We start from the raw sequence: 17,787 nt of genomic DNA on the forward strand, positions 1-17,787 counted from the left end.
TACGACCCTAATTAATTTTGTACTCATTTTTATATTAAAACATGGTTATAAAATATAGCCCATTTGGATAGCTTAACTAAGCTTTATTAGTTTCTAATTAATAAAAATGGTTATAAGAATATAAATTAAACTGAATTAGATAATAATTTTGTTCAACAAAAACAAATTAACTTTAATTAGATTAATAAGTTCACAAGGTCATTATATTTATTAAATCTAAAACCTAGCGAGTTTCACTACCTCAATTTTACTAATTGAAATTATTTTATATGTACTGATCAAAACTTATTTTTACTTATTTATTGTAGTAATGTTTTATGTTGTTACTAATCTTTATTGAATAGATTTATTTTTAATTATTAAACTTATTTTTATTTATTGTAAAGTATATTACTGATTTAAAATGATTTAAACTGAATACATTTCTAAGGTGAAAAAACAAGACCTAATTAAATGAAGAAAAATAAAATTAAAAAGGGAGTTAAGCTCAATTAAAATTAATTTTGTTAGCAGAAATGTTTTTTATAAGTAAGTCGAGGAGAAAAAGACTTAAGTCTTGCTTTTTTTTCACCTTAAAAAACCTAGTATTTATTAAATATTGATTCCAAATGGTAAAAATAATTTTTAATTAGTAAAAATAAAATATGTAAGGTGGATGAAGTACTTCTTTTATTCACATTATTCCATTGCATTCTGCCTGAAGCATTGGTTTAAAGCTTATTTCAAAAAAATAAGTTCAGATAAATTCAGAAAAAAAAAATAAGTTTAGAAAAAAATTAAATAAAATAAGTTAAGATGAAATAAGTTCACAAAAAAATAAAAAAAATAGAAAAAATTACATGATATAAGTTTAGATAGATTTAAACACAAATAAAATAAGTTGACACAAATAAGTTCGGACAAAATCAGATGAGCCGAAAACACCTTAAGCCAAGTATTACCTATTTACCTCGGTCACGGACTCACGGTCACACATGTTGTTTGGCATCGTTTTTTGTTTCAAATTCTGTTTTTTTAAAAACAAAAAGCCAAAAATAGAAAACAAGAGAAAATGTCAATTTTCAAAATTATCATAATTTTAATAAGTTTAGCTAATTTTTTATTCATGATATGACATATATCATATGATTTTAAAATATAAAAAATCAAAAAACAGAAATCCACAATTAGGACAATCGAACCAGCTAAATGAGCTAACTAAACTAGCAAACGGTGAAACGGCGGTCATTGGGTCAAGTTCCACATTTCCAGCTTACTATTCTTTTTTCTGCAACTTAGGAATTTATCTTTTCTTGCAGTTCTCTATCTAATTTTGTATTAAAAAAAATTATTGAATTTGAGATGTCAAACAATTGGAAAATTCCATGGTCTTAAAACCATTTATTCAAATCACTTGAGGCATGACAACTACGGTCTACGGAGTATCATCCAACCATAGATTCATCATTCGTAGAGTTGATTAAAATCTCCGCAACCCAGAATATGTCAAAAGTCAAATTTGGACATCTATATAAATATAATACAATCCCCTTTCATTTAACAATTACATCATAGTTTTTTTTTTTTATTTAATCTTCCTCCAAAAAAATAATCTTTTCTGAAATCTTCAACTCATTTACTCATACATTGGTATAAAAAGTCTCTATTTTAGAAAAATACACACAAAATCAGCTCAAAACTAGTTTTTTTTGGTATTATAACAGGGCAACATTTTCCGGGGTTGTCCCAAAATTTTCTGGGTATTGATTATTTCTACAAAAAATCAAATCTTTTTATCTGGGTTCTTTTCAGATTGCCAAAAAAAAGTCCATTTTGTTTGGAAGTAAGAAAAAATGGAGGCAACTAGTGCAGTAGAGTTATACAGAGTAGCAAGTGCAAGAATAGGGAGAAATTCATCAGCAGTGTGGAGAAATAGTGGAAGGGAAGTATTTTCGACATCGACTCGAGACGAAGACGATGAAGAAGCATTAAAATGGGCTGCAATTGAGAGATTACCAACTTATAATCGACTTAGGAAAGGTATATTGACTGATATTTTAGGTCCTGCTAGAGAAATTGATGTTAATAGACTTGGTTTTGATGAAAAAAGAGAGCTCTTAGAAAGGCTTGTTAAGACTGCTGAAGAAGATAATGAGAACTTCTTGCTTAGGCTCAGACAACGTATTGATAGGTATGTCTCTTGACTCTGTATTTCTTTTCGGGTGTGCATGTTATTTTCTTTCTCGGCTTTTATGATGAAATCTTATGAACAACTTATGTGTCAATGAAATGGATTCACACAGTGACAGTATTGTCGCACATTTCATGTTACTAACATTAGTTGTATCTTTGTGAGTTTGTGACACTTCAATTTTTGCATCATACAAAGTCTGTTTAGTAATGTCTATTTTGGGGTGACAAAATTTTAAAATGATGGTAAAAGTTGATTTTAGTTTTTTTAAATAGCAATTTTTGGACTAATGAAGATTTAGTGTATCATGGTAAATAATTTTTTATTATAACACAGATTTTGATGTATCCTTGATTCTCTCAATGTTATTCATCTCCCTTGATGCTCTATATCTTACTAATCTACATCATCTTAGCTTTGCAATCCTTATTGGTTGCCTAATTAGTTGTATTCTTGTACATTACATGCTTTGTAACAGTATAAATATTATACGTTTGGATCAAATTTAGACTAGTAATAGACAATGAAAAAGTGAGGGTAAAAAGGCAAATGATGTTTAAAAGATTTGATTCTAGTGTTATACAAGTAATAACTAAACTAGCTTACATTCACATTTTCTGTCCAATGTAAGAATTTAAAATAGTTTAGGTTAGTAAAATGTGGTATTATGATTGAGAGATTAAGGGTTTTATATTGCACGGAGTATTAATTAATGTTATGGTTGGGCCTTTTAAAAGAATTGTGTATTACTTAAGTAATTAACATGATTCAATTCATCATTAACGACCCCATCTTTGGCTCGTTGTAAGAATATGTAACAAAAGATTGTCATAAACCAATTGAAATTTTCTGACGGGTCAATTCATAAAAGATTTTTTAAATAATGTGACAAGATCAGATGTGACATGAAATTGACTTTTTCGATATTTTATGCTTAGTGTTCTTTCCTTGCGTTGGTTAAGAATCCAAGAATAATGGACTATACTACCTGTAAATTAAGAGTTGCCACTGTGGAACAAAGGCATGGGCCTTGGTATGGTCCAGTATAACCTGACCCGACCCGAACCAAAACAGATAAATCATGTAGTGACTAGGGAGCCTAGGCTGCAAGCTTGATTGGGCCAAGGATCTTTGAGATGGGCATGGCATTACATGGGCTAGCACTCTATGCTGGCCCACTGGTATAGAGAGCATTCCACGGTGCTTTTACTTACCCGGTTGCACAATATGCATGCTACAACTAAGGTTATTATTTGACTTATTAATTCATTTGGAGCTCTATTAAATGAGCACCTGAGTTGGCAACAATAGCCTTGGGAACAGGTTGCGTTTCTATTTTAACTCTTCTTTTTCATAATCAATATTATGTACTTCGTGATGCACCCTTGTATTCGTTTGTAAAATTTCCTATTACATGTTGAATGTTAAGTTATACATTAATGTGTTTTTTAAATACGTAATTCAAAGGACGACACCACTGACCTAGTGTTGAAGCACAACAATTACTAGTGGATGGTTTTAGACCGACACAACCCAGTGCCATTGACTAGACGACAAGTCTCAAGCTTATGTGAATTCCTCTAATTTACAAATTTTATTGTTGTTGACTTGTTGCAATTTTGGTTTGTGTGTAACTATTACTTCAACAAGTAATAAAGCTTTTAGTCCTTTTTTAGAATGATATAATAATGTTTTGTGTTAATTTAAGTTTATGATTAAGTTGACTTGTTTGGAGTTTATGCTAATATGAAATAAAAAAAATTCTATAATCAGAGTTGGAATTGAAATCCCCACGATTGAAGTAAGATATGAGAATTTAAATGTTGAAGCACAAGTTTTAGTGGGAAGCAGAGGTTTGCCTTCTGTATTGAATTTCTTCACCAATACATTTGAGGTAACTAATTGTTTCTTGACTATTCATTGGGTTGAGTATTTGTTTTTCTTTTGCACCTTTATAATTTTATCCTTCTGAATTTTTATTTTCTCTTTGAGTTAATTATGTAATAATTTGTGTGCCATTTTTCATGGGAATGTCTTCCAGGGTTTCTTGAATTTTCTCCACATTCTACCAAACAGGAGAAAACCATTCACAATTCTTCATGATGTCAGTGGACATATCAAGCCTGGCAGGTAAATTGATTTGCATGCTAATCTTAAGTTGAAGCAATTATGAACCGTTCGAATTTAATTTACTCCCTTTGTCACTCAATAATAGGCCACATTTAAGCGAGAGTCATTTTGTAGAATTATAATGTGGTACCAAATACTACGTATATCTTTCACTTCGATTGGAATAATGACATAGAGGCATCATTAAGGGTAATATGGGAAAGTCTTAAGGTTTAACTCATCATATTTAGGAAGTTCCCTATCGCAATGGAACAACCTAAAGTATAAATGTGGCTTATAATTTAGAGACGAAAATAAATTGTATTCCACGGCGATCTCATATCGAGATTCTTTGCAGGTTGACATTACTTCTAGGCCCTCCTGGCTCTGGAAAGACTACTTTGTTGCTAGCATTGGCTGGTAAACTTGCCAAAGATCTTAAGGTTAGACTTAACAGAAATACTGTATATCCCACAAATGGCTAGCTTCTAGTTCATACTTTTTATTTCTCCTCAAAATATTTAGCTATTTTTTCCCTGTAAATTCATGGACCTGTAGTTTTCGGGAAATGTCACCTATAACGGACACGCGATGAATGAGTTTGTTCCACAAAGGAGTTCAGCATATATCAGTCAACATGATCTTCACATTGGAGAGATGACAGTCAGAGAAACGTTAGCTTTTTCAGCAAGAGTTCAAGGGGTTGGAACAAATTATGGTTAGTTTATGATGTTAGCAATGATCATTTTTCATAATAACTTGGCAGCAGCAGAACTATTTAGTAAAATCGAAATGTGTTCGTTATATACCAGATATGCTGGTAGAATTGTCAAGGAGAGAAAAAGAAGCCAATATTAAACCAGATGCTGATATTGATGTCTACATGAAGGTAAGAAGTTTAACATGGACCTCATTTTTGTAAGAACATGGGAAAAGTTTCCTTTTTTTTTTTTTTTTTTGGCTACAATCACCTTGTAAATATTTGTTTAGCAACAAAAGCACAGCAAACAGTTCTTATTGGGATTCGACTTTCTTAAGTTGCGTTGTTTTGATCATTAGGCAGCAGCAATTGAGGGGCAGGAGGCGAGTGTAGTCACTGAATACATTCTCAAGGTAATAGCTCAGTCTTAGGATTGGTCTGATATACTCGTAACTTTCATTGAGTTGATCAAAACATCAGAATCTCATCATTTGGGCTCTGTCTGCTTAAACAGATTTTGGGACTTGATATCTGTGCTGATACTATGGTGGGAAATGAAATGATAAGGGGTATTTCTGGAGGACAAAGAAAACGGCTTACCACTGGTATGAGCAAAGACTGTTCCGCATTCACCACTATCTATTGATTGTCTCCTTGATGATCTTAATCTTGTCTGTCTCGTTGATGATCTTTGACTTTGTCATTGTTTTTTTTTTTTTTTTTGTAATTTGATGATACAGGAGAAATGCTGGTTGGGCCAGCAAAAGCACTTTTCATGGATGAAATATCGACTGGTTTGGACAGTTCTACAACATATCAGATTGTGAATTCAATCAGGCAATCTATTCATATTCTGAAAGGAACTGCTCTCATTTCTCTCCTCCAGCCCGCTCCTGAGACATATGACCTCTTTGATGATATAATACTTGTTGCTGATGGACAAATTGTGTATCAAGGTCCTCGAGAACATGTTCTAGAGTTCTTTGAATTCATGGGCTTCAAGTGTCCTCAGAGAAAGGGAGTTGCTGACTTTTTACAAGAAGTAATATAATTCTTCCTGTGACATGATTTCAATATTGAATTTATTTATACAGTTTAAAACTGATTTTTAATAAACATTTTTGTAAGTTAAAGAGAAGAAGGCCTTATATTGATTTGGGGATCTTTTTCATTTTCAACAGGTTACATCAAGGAAAGATCAAGAACAATATTGGTGCCATGAGAATGAACCTTATACCTTTGTGACCGTAAAGGAGTTTACAGAAGCTTTTCAATCATTCCATGTTGGAAGGAAGCTTGCCAGCGAGCTTTCCAATCCATTCGACAAGTCGAAAAGCCATCCTGCAGCCTTAACAACAGAGACATTTGGCCTTGGTAAAAGAGAATTGTTTAAAGCATGCATGTCTAGAGAAGCTTTGTTGATGAAGAGAAACAAATTTGTCTACATCTTTAAGGCCTTTCAAGTAAGTAACTACACAACAGATAATATCCAGCAACACTTTTACTTTTCTTTTGGAAATTCAACTTCTATTTCATTTTGCTTCAAAATTTTTCATTTGCACGATTTATTAGCTTAGCTGATTAAGTGATCCTTGTCTTTACAGCTCGTTCTAACGGCACTAATCACTGCAACATTGTTCTTGAGGTCTCATATGCATAGAAGAAATGTTCAAGATGGAATGATTTTCATGGGTGCACTCTTCTTTGCTCAAATTCAAATCCTTTTCAATGGGTTTGCTGAGATGGCATTAGCAATTGTGAAGCTCCCAGTCTTCTATAAGCAAAGAGACTTGCGATTTTATCCTGCTTGGGCGTATGCCATACCCTCATGGGTTCTCAAAATACCAATAGCTATTATAGAAACGGCCATTTGGATAGTAATAACATACTACGTCATTGGCTATGACTCCAATGTGGGAAGGTGTTTTAAACAGTATCTCATCCTCTTAGGTGTTCACCAAATGGCTTCGGCGCTGTTTAGATTTAATGCAGGAGTTGGAAGAAACATGATTTTGGCTAACACATTTGGCACTGGTGCTCTGGTTACTCTTCTTGTGCTGGGTGGATTCATTATATCTCGAAGTATGTAGTTCTTAATGGTTTATTAATTATTTATGTTTAATTGGTGATTATATCATAAGACTGAAAACTGAACATTCAATTATTCTGTGTTTTTTTAAATTAGAAAATGTAAAGAAATGGTGGATTTGGGGCTACTGGATATCTCCACTGATGTACGGGCAGAATGCACTTAACGTTAATGAATTCCTAGGCCATAGTTGGAGCGATTCATCTTTAGGAATACAGGTCTTGAGGTCTCGTGGGGTGTATACCAATGCATATTGGTATTGGATTGGACTTGGAGCACTCGTAGGATACGTGTTGCTGTTGAACCTGCTCTATACATGGACTTTAACATATTTGAATCGTAAGTTCTTTTGTCTCTATATCTTTCAGGCTTTGTATGTCACTTGAAAACCCTTATCTGAACTTTTTTCTTAGTGAACTTATTGGCGCTAGTTTGAAACTGTGTGAACTTAAGTTAGCTGATGAACTTGGACAGCGCTTATTTACATTTAATATCCTGTAATCTTTTTGTTTTTTAAGCTAAAAGAACAGAACCAGTTTCACAAGATATATGTGATTGTGAATTAGCTGTGATAAATATGATTTCTTGATTGCAGCTCTTGGGAAACCTCAAGCAATGTTATCTGAAGAGGATCTGGTAGAAAAACAAGCGAATTTAACTGGTCGAGCTATTGAGTTGTCTTCCAGCAAAAGGAGATCCTCACGTTCACGTTAGTCCAGTACCTTAAAATAATTTATAGAATTATGTATCTGATTTTAATGACTATAACTCAATATTTTTTTGTTTTTCTATTATATAGAAAGGAGAGTAGAGATTCAAGAACAAGCTAATGAAAACTCAAAAAGAGGGATGGTTTTGCCTTTTGAACCTCTTTCTGTTACCTTCGATGAAATCAGATATTCAGTAGACATGCCTCCTGTAATCTTTCTCTCTTTTACAACAAAAGAAAAATGTTTCCCTCACTTGAATTGTGATTTTGATCTTCCCTGTCTAATTGTTGACAAATACATGTATATTGATCTTTTCAGGAAATGAAAGCACAAGGTGTCACTGAGGACCGACTAGAACTCCTAAAGGGTGTGAGTGGTGCTTTTAGACCCGGAGTGTTGACAGCACTTATGGGTGTTAGTGGTGCTGGAAAGACCACCCTTATGGATGTGCTAGCGGGAAGGAAAACTGGTGGATATATCGATGGAGATGTCAGAATATCGGGGTACCCAAAGAAGCAAGAAACCTTTGCCCGAGTTTCTGGATACTGTGAGCAGGCTGATATTCACTCTCCTCATCTCACACTTCATGAGTCCTTGATATTTTCTGCCTGGCTTCGGTTGTCCTCTGAAGTAGATGCATCAAAAAGAGAGGTAACCTTTTTTTTTTTTTTTGTCATATGGAAAATCTTAGGCCTTGTTCCCTTCACATGATTTTTACAAGACTGAAAATATTTTTACTATTAATACTGATTTTTTATGATTTAAAATGACTAATATTGATAGCTTTGATGCACTAGTATTTTTGGTTTCTGAAGCTACTGTTTTTTACCTATTAAAACTGATTGTTTCTAAATATAATTATTTTAAAGTTGAAAAGAATGGAACCTAACATAGAAAATTATATGTGGATATATTCTGAGGTTAGATCGAGGATTCTTAAGTACATGAATTATGATAATAATGTTACTGAAATATAAATGCCTGAAGATGAATGTATGTTGCAGATGTTTGTCGAGGAGGTCATGGAACTTGTAGAACTAGACACGCTAAGGCATGCACTTGTAGGACTTCCGGGAGTAGATGGTCTCTCAACTGAGCAGAGAAAGAGGCTTACAATTGCAGTAGAGCTTGTTGCCAACCCATCTATAATCTTCATGGATGAGCCAACTTCGGGGCTTGATGCTAGAGCTGCTGCCATTGTAATGAGGACTGTCAGAAACACAGTTAATACAGGACGAACAGTGGTTTGCACAATCCATCAGCCTAGCATTGATATTTTTGATGCTTTTGACGAGGTTTGATCCTAAAAGAACCGATATGTTAATTCCAATTCAGTTTAAGAAACCAAGGAGACTCAAAATTTTCTATTAAATTTTTTGCAGTTGCTACTGCTCAAGCGAGGTGGACAGCAAATATATTTTGGTCAATTAGGCCGCCATGGTGTCCAACTTATCAAATACTTTGAGGTAAGGGAATTAAAGACTTGTCTCTAATTGCAAAATAATGTGGCACAAGTTGCTTTTCTGGTGATATTGATCTAATGAGTAACGAGTCATATTTGTCGTTGAATAAAGGCGATCAATGGTGTTCAAAAGATCAAAGAGGGCTATAATCCAGCAACTTGGATGTTGGAGGTAACATCAATGGCTCAAGAAACTGCACTTGGTGTTGACTTTGCTCAAATATACAAGAATTCCGATATTTATAGGTAACGTATCTGAATAGCACAATTTTGATTATGTTATAATTTTCAATCAGCTAAAAATTTAATTTATATTTCAGGAGAAGCAAGGCATTGATAACAGAGCTTAGTGTACCAGAACCAGGATCAAAGGACTTGTACTTCCCTACTCAATACTCACAATCGTTCATATCCCAGTTTATGGCTTGTTTGTGGAAACTACATTGTTCATATTGGCGAAACACCATGTACACCGCAATGAGGCTCCTGTTTGCATCATTTGTGGGAGTTATGTTTGGATCCATTTTTTGGAAGATTGGGAGTAACAGGTACTTAAATTGATGATTTCTCTTTCCCTGAATAATAAGCTACAGTTCTATTTTAGATCGACAAGTATAAATTACTACTTTGCTAATATTTGCTAATATTACAGGGAAACTCAACAAAGCCTTTTCAATGCAATGGGTTCTATGTATACTGCCGTTCTTTTTCTTGGTATTCAGAACTCTTCAGGAGTTCAGCCGGTTGTGTTTGTCGAAAGGACAGTCTTTTACCGAGAAAGAGCAGCAGGAATGTATGCTGCTTTGCCTTATGCCTTTGCACAGGTACAACTAGAAATTTTGTTTCTTTGTTCTTGGTTTGTGATTAGTTCCTACTAACTAATGATGCTAAACCTCTGCTAATCTTGTTTCGAAACTGGGTAATACAGGTTATCATTGAGCTCCCATACACTTTCTGCCAAACAATCTTCTATGGTGTGATAGTATATGCTATGATGGGATTTGAGTGGACTTTAGCCAAGTTCTTTTGGTACATTTTCTTCATGTTCTTCACCTTGCTATACTTCACATACTACGGCATGATGTGCGTTGGTCTAACCCCAAATGCAAGCGTGTCTGCTATCATTTCCTCTGCCTTCTACGGAGTATGGAATCTTTTCTCCGGATTTCTTATCCCAAGACCCGTAAGTTCACTTCTGTACATACGTTATGTTAGCGATTATTCTCAAATCAAGTCCATTTTATATCAAACTTTTGTGTTATCTTACAAAAATTCCCTTCCTACAGAGAATGCCAGTATGGTGGAGATGGTACTACTGGGGATGCCCTATAGCGTGGAGCTTGTATGGATTGTTAGTCTCACAATTTGGTGACTACGACGGTATAGGTGACCGCCTCCAAGATGTTCCTGGAAATCCTACAGTGAAGGAATTTTTGCACAGCTATTTTGGTTATAAGCGCGACTTTTTGGGACCTGTTGCTGGTGTAATCCTAGGGATAAATGTTCTGTTTGCTGTGGTTTATGCCTATTCTCTCAAGGCCTTCAACTTCCAGAGAAGATGATACGATTTTTCGAGGATGCTTACATACAGTACGTATGTAATTGTATCACAAGTAGAATTGTTCATATATAATTTGGCTTGCTTTTACATGCTAGAATATAGATTAATTTTAGTCAAGTCTTAAGATCTGTAACTGTGTACAAGCTTTTGTCAAATATTATTAGATTTATGCAACCAAAGAAATAATAGGCCATTAGCATCACTAGCAGGAATCAATATTCTCAAACGCAACTAGAGCAACTAATAAGAATCAAATGTCTCAATATCACAATGTGAAGCCTCCAACTCCAAATACACAAATTTTCATACATGTTGGTTATACTTTGTGGTCGGAGTTACCTATTTAGGGGTTATTCAATCGGTCATGGATTACTTGGTCGATCAAGGGTTACTCTCACATATAAAACGTGCTAACCGACTGAGTAACCCCATAATAAGTAACCCCGACCACATGGTGTGGTCAACCACACAGAAAAAGCACCGTACATAATCCTAAATTATCCTTGATTTAGCAAAAATTCTTGGTATAATTAATTACCCTCGATTTAGTAAAATTCTTGGTATATTTGCTTCTGTAATCCTTTAACTACTGGGTTTAATACTTCAATTTGTTCCATACGAATAATCTTTACCATTCACATGACAAACTTCACAATTTCCAAAAATATTCATCTTTAATATTTCCAAATCATAGATTTCAGTACAATACATTGATTAAAAGAATAAATGAATTAATTAACTAACACTAAAAAATTATTTCTAAGATGTAGCAGTGCATTCAGCAGGAAGACCTTCAGGAAACCTTGGAAGATCAGCACAATAATTATAAACCATATAATTCTTCTGGGCCCACCTCATTCTTTCCAAACTTGCTGAATCCAACTCTTGGGTCAACCATTCTGACCCGGATTTGGGTACTGAACCCGACCCGCATGAAGATGACCCGGAAGCCCAAACACAAGCATCAGCTTTGAAGCCCCTGTAAGAAGCAGTAAATGGGGCTTGTGCCCAATCAGTCTTGACCCGCCCACCTTGAGTGGCCCAATCTTCAGCATTCCACAAACTAGAGTAAATCCTCATTGGTTGATTCTTAGGGAATGGGATTCCCTTAGATTCCATGTTCTTGTGTTCTCTAATAGGAGTTCCATCAACTAGGAAAACTATTCTTTGGGGATTCCAAAGAATGGAGTAAGTGTGGAAATCTTTAGTAGGATCGAACCACAAGTGGAACTGTTTTTCGCGATTACCTTTACCTTGTGCAAACACATTGGTATGAAGAGTGTAAGGTTGCCCACTTACGTTACCTAAAAACTCGAAATCTATCTCGTCGTGGGTAGGCCCCATCGACGATAGATAGTAAGCCGTGACAGTACCAGCAGAGTTACCAGATATGAGTTTTAACTGCATATCGATTTTACCAAATAGGTACTCGTTTTTGGATTGAAAACCCGACCCGGAGGATTTGTCGAGGGAGAGGGTGAGGTCTTCCCCGTTGCCGAGGACTTTACCTCGACCATCTCCCCAAGTTATGGTAAACTCGACCAGACCTTAGTAGAATGTTTGTGGTAGATACACTAGATACATGTCTTATGGAGTAAGAATTACATTTAAAAAGAATGATATAGGAACACCATTATGGATTTGCATATATAATTCTACTAAGGGGTTGTTTGGTTGACAAAATAAAATGGGTGAAGTGAAAATTTATGGGAGTTATAATTTGGGTAGTTGTTTGTTTGATTGTTTGGGTCGAGTTAGCTCGGTTCGGATCAATTTGAGTTAATTGCATTACTATTCGGGTCGGGTAACATTAGGTTTAATTGGGTCGGGTTAAAAACAGATCGGGTTGAATTTGAGTCGGATTAGTAACAGGGTGGGTTGAATTCGAGTCGGGTTAGTAACAAGTCGGGTTGATTTCGAGTTTCAACGGGTTAAAACAAGTTTAGGTCAATCTCAGGTTCGATTCAGGTCAATAATTGACGGGTTATGTTCGGGTTCGGGTCATCTCAGGTCGGGTCTTGTTCGGGTTCGGGTCACGAATTCTAAGGTTTACTCGGGTCTCAGGTTGATTTCAGGTCGGATCATATCGGTTTCAGGTCACCAATTTCTCGGGTTCAAACGGGTCAAGTCATGATCGAGTTCGGGTAAAATTTTCGAATTGAAATAATATGGAGTATAATGAAATCAAGATAACACTCCCTAGAATTAATCAACTCGAGTGCCTTCTCCCATGCATAGATCCGCGTAATCAATTATTTTTGTCGAGAATATAAAAAATATGGTTTGGCTTGGTTGCAACCTTATTGACCCCATATTTTTTAGATACGATTTTCCACTTGCATCTTTGTGCCCCAAAATCCAGCTATCTCTTACCATTTCCCTATCCCTTTTCTCCTTTCCAATCACATTCCAGCTAACAACTTCTACCAGCTCACTCTCCACTCACTCAACAACCTACTCACTTCACTTCAACTTTCCTTTCAAACACCCCTATATATAACTCCATCTTCTCCTACTCAATTTCATCATCCTCATTTCAAATATCATAAAAAATTTGTCCCACAAAAAAAAAAAACACATTGACACAAACAAAAAAAAAAATGGCAACCTCAAAACTTGTTTACATTACTCTTTTCTTAGCCGCTTTTATTGCCTCTTCTAAGGCCAACTTTAACAATGAGTTTACCATAACTTGGGGAGATGGTCGAGGTAAAGTCCTCGGCAACGGGGAAGACCTCACCCTCTCCCTCGACAAATCCTCCGGGTCGGGTTTTCAATCCAAAAACGAGTACCTATTTGGTAAAATCGATATGCAGTTAAAACTCGTACCTGGTAACTCTGCTGGTACTGTCACGGCTTACTATCTATCGTCGATGGGGCCTACCCACGACGAGATAGATTTCGAGTTTTTAGGTAACGTAAGTGGGCAACCTTACACTCTTCATACCAATGTGTTCGCACAAGGTAAAGGTAACCGCGAAAAACAGTTCCACTTGTGGTTCGACCCTACTAAAGATTTCCACACTTACTCCATTCTTTGGAATCCCCAAAGAATAGTTTTCCTAGTTGATGGAACTCCTATTAGAGAACACAAGAACATGGAATCTAAGGGAATCCCATTCCCTAAGAATCAACCAATGAGGATCTACTCTAGTTTGTGGAATGCTGAAGATTGGGCCACCCAAGGTGGCCGGGTCAAGACCGATTGGGCTCAAGCCCCATTTACTGCTTCTTACAGGGGCTTCAAAGCTGATGCTTGTGTTTGGGCTTCCGGGTCATCATCATGCGGGTCGGGTTCAGTACCCAAATCCGGGTCAGAATGGTTGACCCAAGAGTTGGATTCAGCAAGTTTGGAAAGAATGAGGTGGGCCCAGAAGAATTATATGATTTATAATTATTGTGCTGATCTTCCAAGGTTTCCTGAAGGTCTTCCTGCTGAATGCACTGCTACATCTTAGAAATAATTTTTTAGTGTTAGTTAATTAATTCATTTATTCTTTTAATCAATGTATTGTACTGAAATCAATGATTTGGAAATATTAAATATGAATATTTTTGGAAATTGTGAAGTTTGTCATGTGAATGGTAAAGATTATTCGCATGGAACAAATTGAAGTATTAAACCCACTAATTAAAGGATTACAGAAGCAAATATACCAAGAATTTTACTAAATCGAGGGTAATTAATTATACCAAGAATTTTTGCTAAATCAAGGATAATTTGTCACGGAGTATATTAGGATTATATATAGTGTTTTTTCTGTGTAGTTAGTCACACCGTGTGATCGAGGTTACTTATTTTGGGTTACTCAGTCAGCCTGAATGACGTACAATATGTTTAAGTACGGACTTTGATGTCTAAGACTTGACTCACTTGAGGTATTATAAAGTTGAACGTCTTCATCCAAACGGAAGCCTGGTTTGAAGGAGAGCGAATATATGGAGGAGTATGGAATTATGAAAAATAAATTGAATAAAAAGAAATCTAGGGACAAAGAAACAAAGGAATATCAATGCACGTGGTTTCTGTTATGTGAGAATGTGACCCATATTCTGTTCACTAATCCTGGTTTTGTGTCCTTAAGAGTTAAGACAATCTAAAGAATGTTTTGTAGATGTGGTGGGCAATATTAAATATGAATACTATAATGAGATTGATGAATGGGATCTATATTTGATTATTTGACCTTATACTATTGATTTTGAACACATACTAACCAAAATCACATGACCCACATTGATATGAATTGTGGAACTATCTTAATCAATTGAAGATAATATGTGTGACATAATATTTTGATCTATATAGGCTAATTGAAAATGAATATGATGAACTAGATACAACTCCTATAGACTTAAATTTAATCGACTTGAAACGGAGTATTGACATTATAATTGAATACCATGGTCCGAAAACACAGCCTTTGAAGATATAAAATGGCCTATTATCTATTATCACTTCTTATTATGAGTATTAAGCTTTTAACATCGCTACGCATTTGTAATCATACCTTCATGCTAATATCACTAAATCCTAGTGGTTTTTGATTAGGCATAAGAAGACTTATTCGACTTTTTATTTTCTAAACAAATGTTAATACAAATTATATTATTTAAAATTTGCTAAACTTCATAACTTTTTTTCGATTGAACTAATTTATTCGTATTTAAGGTTATTTGAATATATTTAATCGCAAATAATTTTAAGCTAAACAAAGTAGAAACTTAACTAAGTAATGTTATAACAAAAACCCAAGTAAACTAATTTCACACCACCAAACTAAAGACCGAAGTCGAGAGATAGAGTTGGATCCTACATTGATTTCTCAATTTATTTTAATTAAAACATTTTGACATTCATATATTAGTACATAAATTCAATAATTAATATTAAATTACTCATACTGTTTTATTTATTTAATGTAAAAAGCATTGAAATACCATGACGGTGAGCCATTAGTAAACTACTCGCAGTAATGATGAATCCATAATCATTGTCTAAGAGGTCAGACTTTCTTTTTGCATCCCGCGTCAAAAAAGAACGAATAATATAAAAATCACAAGTGTTTTATATACACCTCCAAAAATGAGTTAAACACGGTTTTTTTGTTCATGTCATTTTCTATTGCCATCCACCAAACTCCAGCTATCCTACCCACTTATTATGCAAGAACCTTCCTAGCATTCATCCACTCATTCATTCACTTCCTATATATAATCTCTCTCCAAATTTAGAAATATCAACCAACTCAAAATATGGCATCTTCTTCACTTGTTTTAGCCACTCTTTTTCTAGCCACTTTTATTGCCACTTCTAATGCTAACTTCAACAATGACTTCACCATTACTTGGGGAGATGGTCGAGGTAAGATCCTCGGCGATGGGGATGACCTCACCCTCTCCCTAGACAAAGCCTCAGGGTCGGGTTTCCAATCTAAAAACGAGTACCTATTTGGTAAAATCAATATGCAGTTAAAACTCGTTCTTGGTAACTCTGCTGGTACTGTCACCGCTTATTATCTTTCGTCGATGGGAACTACCCACGACGAGATAGATTTTGAGTTTTTAGGAAATGTTAGTGGACAACCTTACACTCTCCATACCAATGTGTTTGCTCAAGGGAAAGGTAACCGCGAAAAACAGTTCCACCTATGGTTCGATCCTACAAAGGATTTCCACACGTACTCGATCCTTTGGAACCCTCAGAGGATTGTTTTCTCAGTTGATGGGATTCCAATTAGAGAGCACAAGAACATGGAATCACAAGGAATCCCATTCCCTAAGAATCAACCAATGAGGATTTACTCTAGCTTGTGGAATGCTGATGATTGGGCTACACAAGGCGGGCGAGTCAAGACTGATTGGACTCAAACCCCGTTTACTGCGTCATACAGGAAATTCAATGCTGATGCTTGTGTTTGGGCATCTGGTTCATCTTCGTGTGGGTCGGGTTCTTCGCCCTCTTCGACCTCAGATTGGCTGACTGAAGAGCTAGATTCAACAAGCATGGAAAGGATGAAGTGGGTGCAGAAGAATTATATGGTCTACAATTATTGTGCTGATGTTCAGAGGTTTCCTGAAGGGCTTCCTACTGAATGCAGTGTTTCATCCTAAATGCATTTACACTTTTTGTTTCGATATTAAATTCTTTATTCTTGATTCTTTGTAGCAAATTAAATGAATGTACACCCAAAAGTTCATATTGTAGAATTGCTATTCAATTTGTATACTAGTACTTTTTTTTTTTTCCTGAAAGTATCAACTGTCAAGTCAGAAATTACACCATTTACAGCATATTGTGCTTGTAACTTTATAAGACAGTGAAATTTTAAAAACCTTTGTTTAATTGTTCAACAACTAAGAACCTTATTTCCCCTCATCATGAAAAATAAGTTAAAAAAAAGTTATAGAATAATTTAGATAGGTTTAGAAGAATTCAGATAAGTTTTAATAATGATTAATATGAGTTTCATAAATTTAATATACAACTATATAAGATCAAAAAAGTTCAAATATGTTATGATACATTTTTAAAAAAAAAAAAAATTGTTATGATGCGCGAAAACTGTGTGAATTGAACATGAACTGCATTTAGCTCGCATTTTGTGTATTTTACAGCTAAACTAATCTAAAGATTGTTGTCACATTATCTCATCCTCGTCTCATTAGACAGAAGTATTTCCCATAATTCACCTGCTGTCCTTGTAATAAATAGAGAAAAGATAAAAGAAAGAGCTGGTCTATGTCCCAAAAAACCGTAGTAGTATAAAGATTTGATTCATGTCATGTCAGGTCAACTCAAAAAATGGCTCAACAATTTGGATTGTGCCTGACCATACTTACTGTAGTTAGGTTGGGAAATCCTAACTTCTCCACAAACGTAGCCAATACTAATTGTAGGATCATTTGGGTACTGAACACTGAATGAACCCGGGAAAACCGTTTAGCAATGAAGCTCGTTGCATCATCAATACAAAAGCGTCTAG

At 35.1% G+C, this 17,787-nt stretch overlaps 4 protein-coding genes across 4 annotated transcripts; 3 read left to right on the plus strand and 1 right to left on the minus strand.

Annotated features, from left to right (window-relative positions):
* The first annotated feature begins 1,275 nt into the window (after nt 1–1,275).
* Nucleotides 1,276–11,006, plus strand: LOC110712155 (pleiotropic drug resistance protein 1-like). The gene is made up of 22 exons (XM_021890594.1): nt 1,276–2,170; nt 3,944–4,064; nt 4,212–4,300; nt 4,638–4,722; nt 4,838–4,997; nt 5,092–5,168; nt 5,339–5,392; nt 5,494–5,584; nt 5,720–6,021; nt 6,161–6,442; nt 6,584–7,061; nt 7,165–7,407; nt 7,664–7,777; nt 7,868–7,986; nt 8,097–8,429; nt 8,783–9,073; nt 9,161–9,244; nt 9,353–9,486; nt 9,561–9,788; nt 9,893–10,064; nt 10,169–10,423; nt 10,527–11,006. Exons 1-22 carry the CDS (start codon nt 1,833–1,835, stop codon nt 10,800–10,802), a joined length of 4,326 nt encoding a protein of 1,441 aa, XP_021746286.1. The 5' UTR covers nt 1,276–1,832; the 3' UTR covers nt 10,803–11,006.
* A 450-nt stretch (nt 11,007–11,456) lies between these two features.
* On the minus strand, nt 11,457–13,177 carry LOC110712242 (probable xyloglucan endotransglucosylase/hydrolase protein 23). Its single transcript, XM_021890704.1, has 2 exons — nt 13,138–13,177; nt 11,457–12,348 (listed from the first exon to the last, which is right to left on the minus strand). The coding sequence occupies exons 1-2, from the start codon at nt 13,175–13,177 to the stop codon at nt 11,561–11,563; spliced, it is 828 nt and encodes a 275-aa protein (XP_021746396.1). The 3' UTR covers nt 11,457–11,560.
* A 105-nt stretch (nt 13,178–13,282) lies between these two features.
* On the plus strand, nt 13,283–14,369 carry LOC110712157 (probable xyloglucan endotransglucosylase/hydrolase protein 23). The gene has a single exon (XM_021890597.1). It carries the CDS (start codon nt 13,402–13,404, stop codon nt 14,257–14,259), a length of 858 nt encoding a protein of 285 aa, XP_021746289.1. The 5' UTR covers nt 13,283–13,401; the 3' UTR covers nt 14,260–14,369.
* A 1,651-nt stretch (nt 14,370–16,020) lies between these two features.
* LOC110712159 (probable xyloglucan endotransglucosylase/hydrolase protein 23) lies at nt 16,021–17,028 on the plus strand. The gene has a single exon (XM_021890598.1). The coding sequence runs from the start codon at nt 16,058–16,060 to the stop codon at nt 16,913–16,915; it is 858 nt and encodes a 285-aa protein (XP_021746290.1). The 5' UTR covers nt 16,021–16,057; the 3' UTR covers nt 16,916–17,028.
* The last annotated feature ends 759 nt before the right edge of the window (nt 17,029–17,787 follow it).

Source organism: Chenopodium quinoa, unplaced genomic scaffold (assembly GCF_001683475.1).
Source record: "Chenopodium quinoa cultivar QQ74 unplaced genomic scaffold, ASM168347v1, whole genome shotgun sequence".
NCBI lineage: Eukaryota > Viridiplantae > Streptophyta > Magnoliopsida > Caryophyllales > Amaranthaceae > Chenopodium > Chenopodium quinoa.

Excerpts from the sequence above, each read along its gene's own strand:
- LOC110712155 (XM_021890594.1), top strand. The coding sequence starts at position 1,833 with ATGGAGGCAACTAGTGCAGTAGAGTTATACAGAGTAGCAAGTGCAAGA. Across the intron at positions 5,393-5,493 it reads TCACTGAATACATTCTCAAG|ATTTTGGGACTTGATATCTG; the intron begins GTAATAGCTCAG and ends CTGCTTAAACAG. Across the intron at positions 7,408-7,663 it reads GACTTTAACATATTTGAATC|CTCTTGGGAAACCTCAAGCA; the intron begins GTAAGTTCTTTT and ends TCTTGATTGCAG.
- LOC110712159 (XM_021890598.1), top strand. The coding sequence starts at position 16,058 with ATGGCATCTTCTTCACTTGTTTTAGCCACTCTTTTTCTAGCCACTTTT.
- LOC110712157 (XM_021890597.1), top strand. The coding sequence starts at position 13,402 with ATGGCAACCTCAAAACTTGTTTACATTACTCTTTTCTTAGCCGCTTTT.
- LOC110712242 (XM_021890704.1), bottom strand. The coding sequence starts at position 13,177 with ATGGTAAGAGATAGCTGGATTTTGGGGCACAAAGATGCAA. Across the intron at positions 12,349-13,137 it reads TTTGGGGCACAAAGATGCAA|GTCTGGTCGAGTTTACCATA; the intron begins GTGGAAAATCGT and ends CATTCTACTAAG.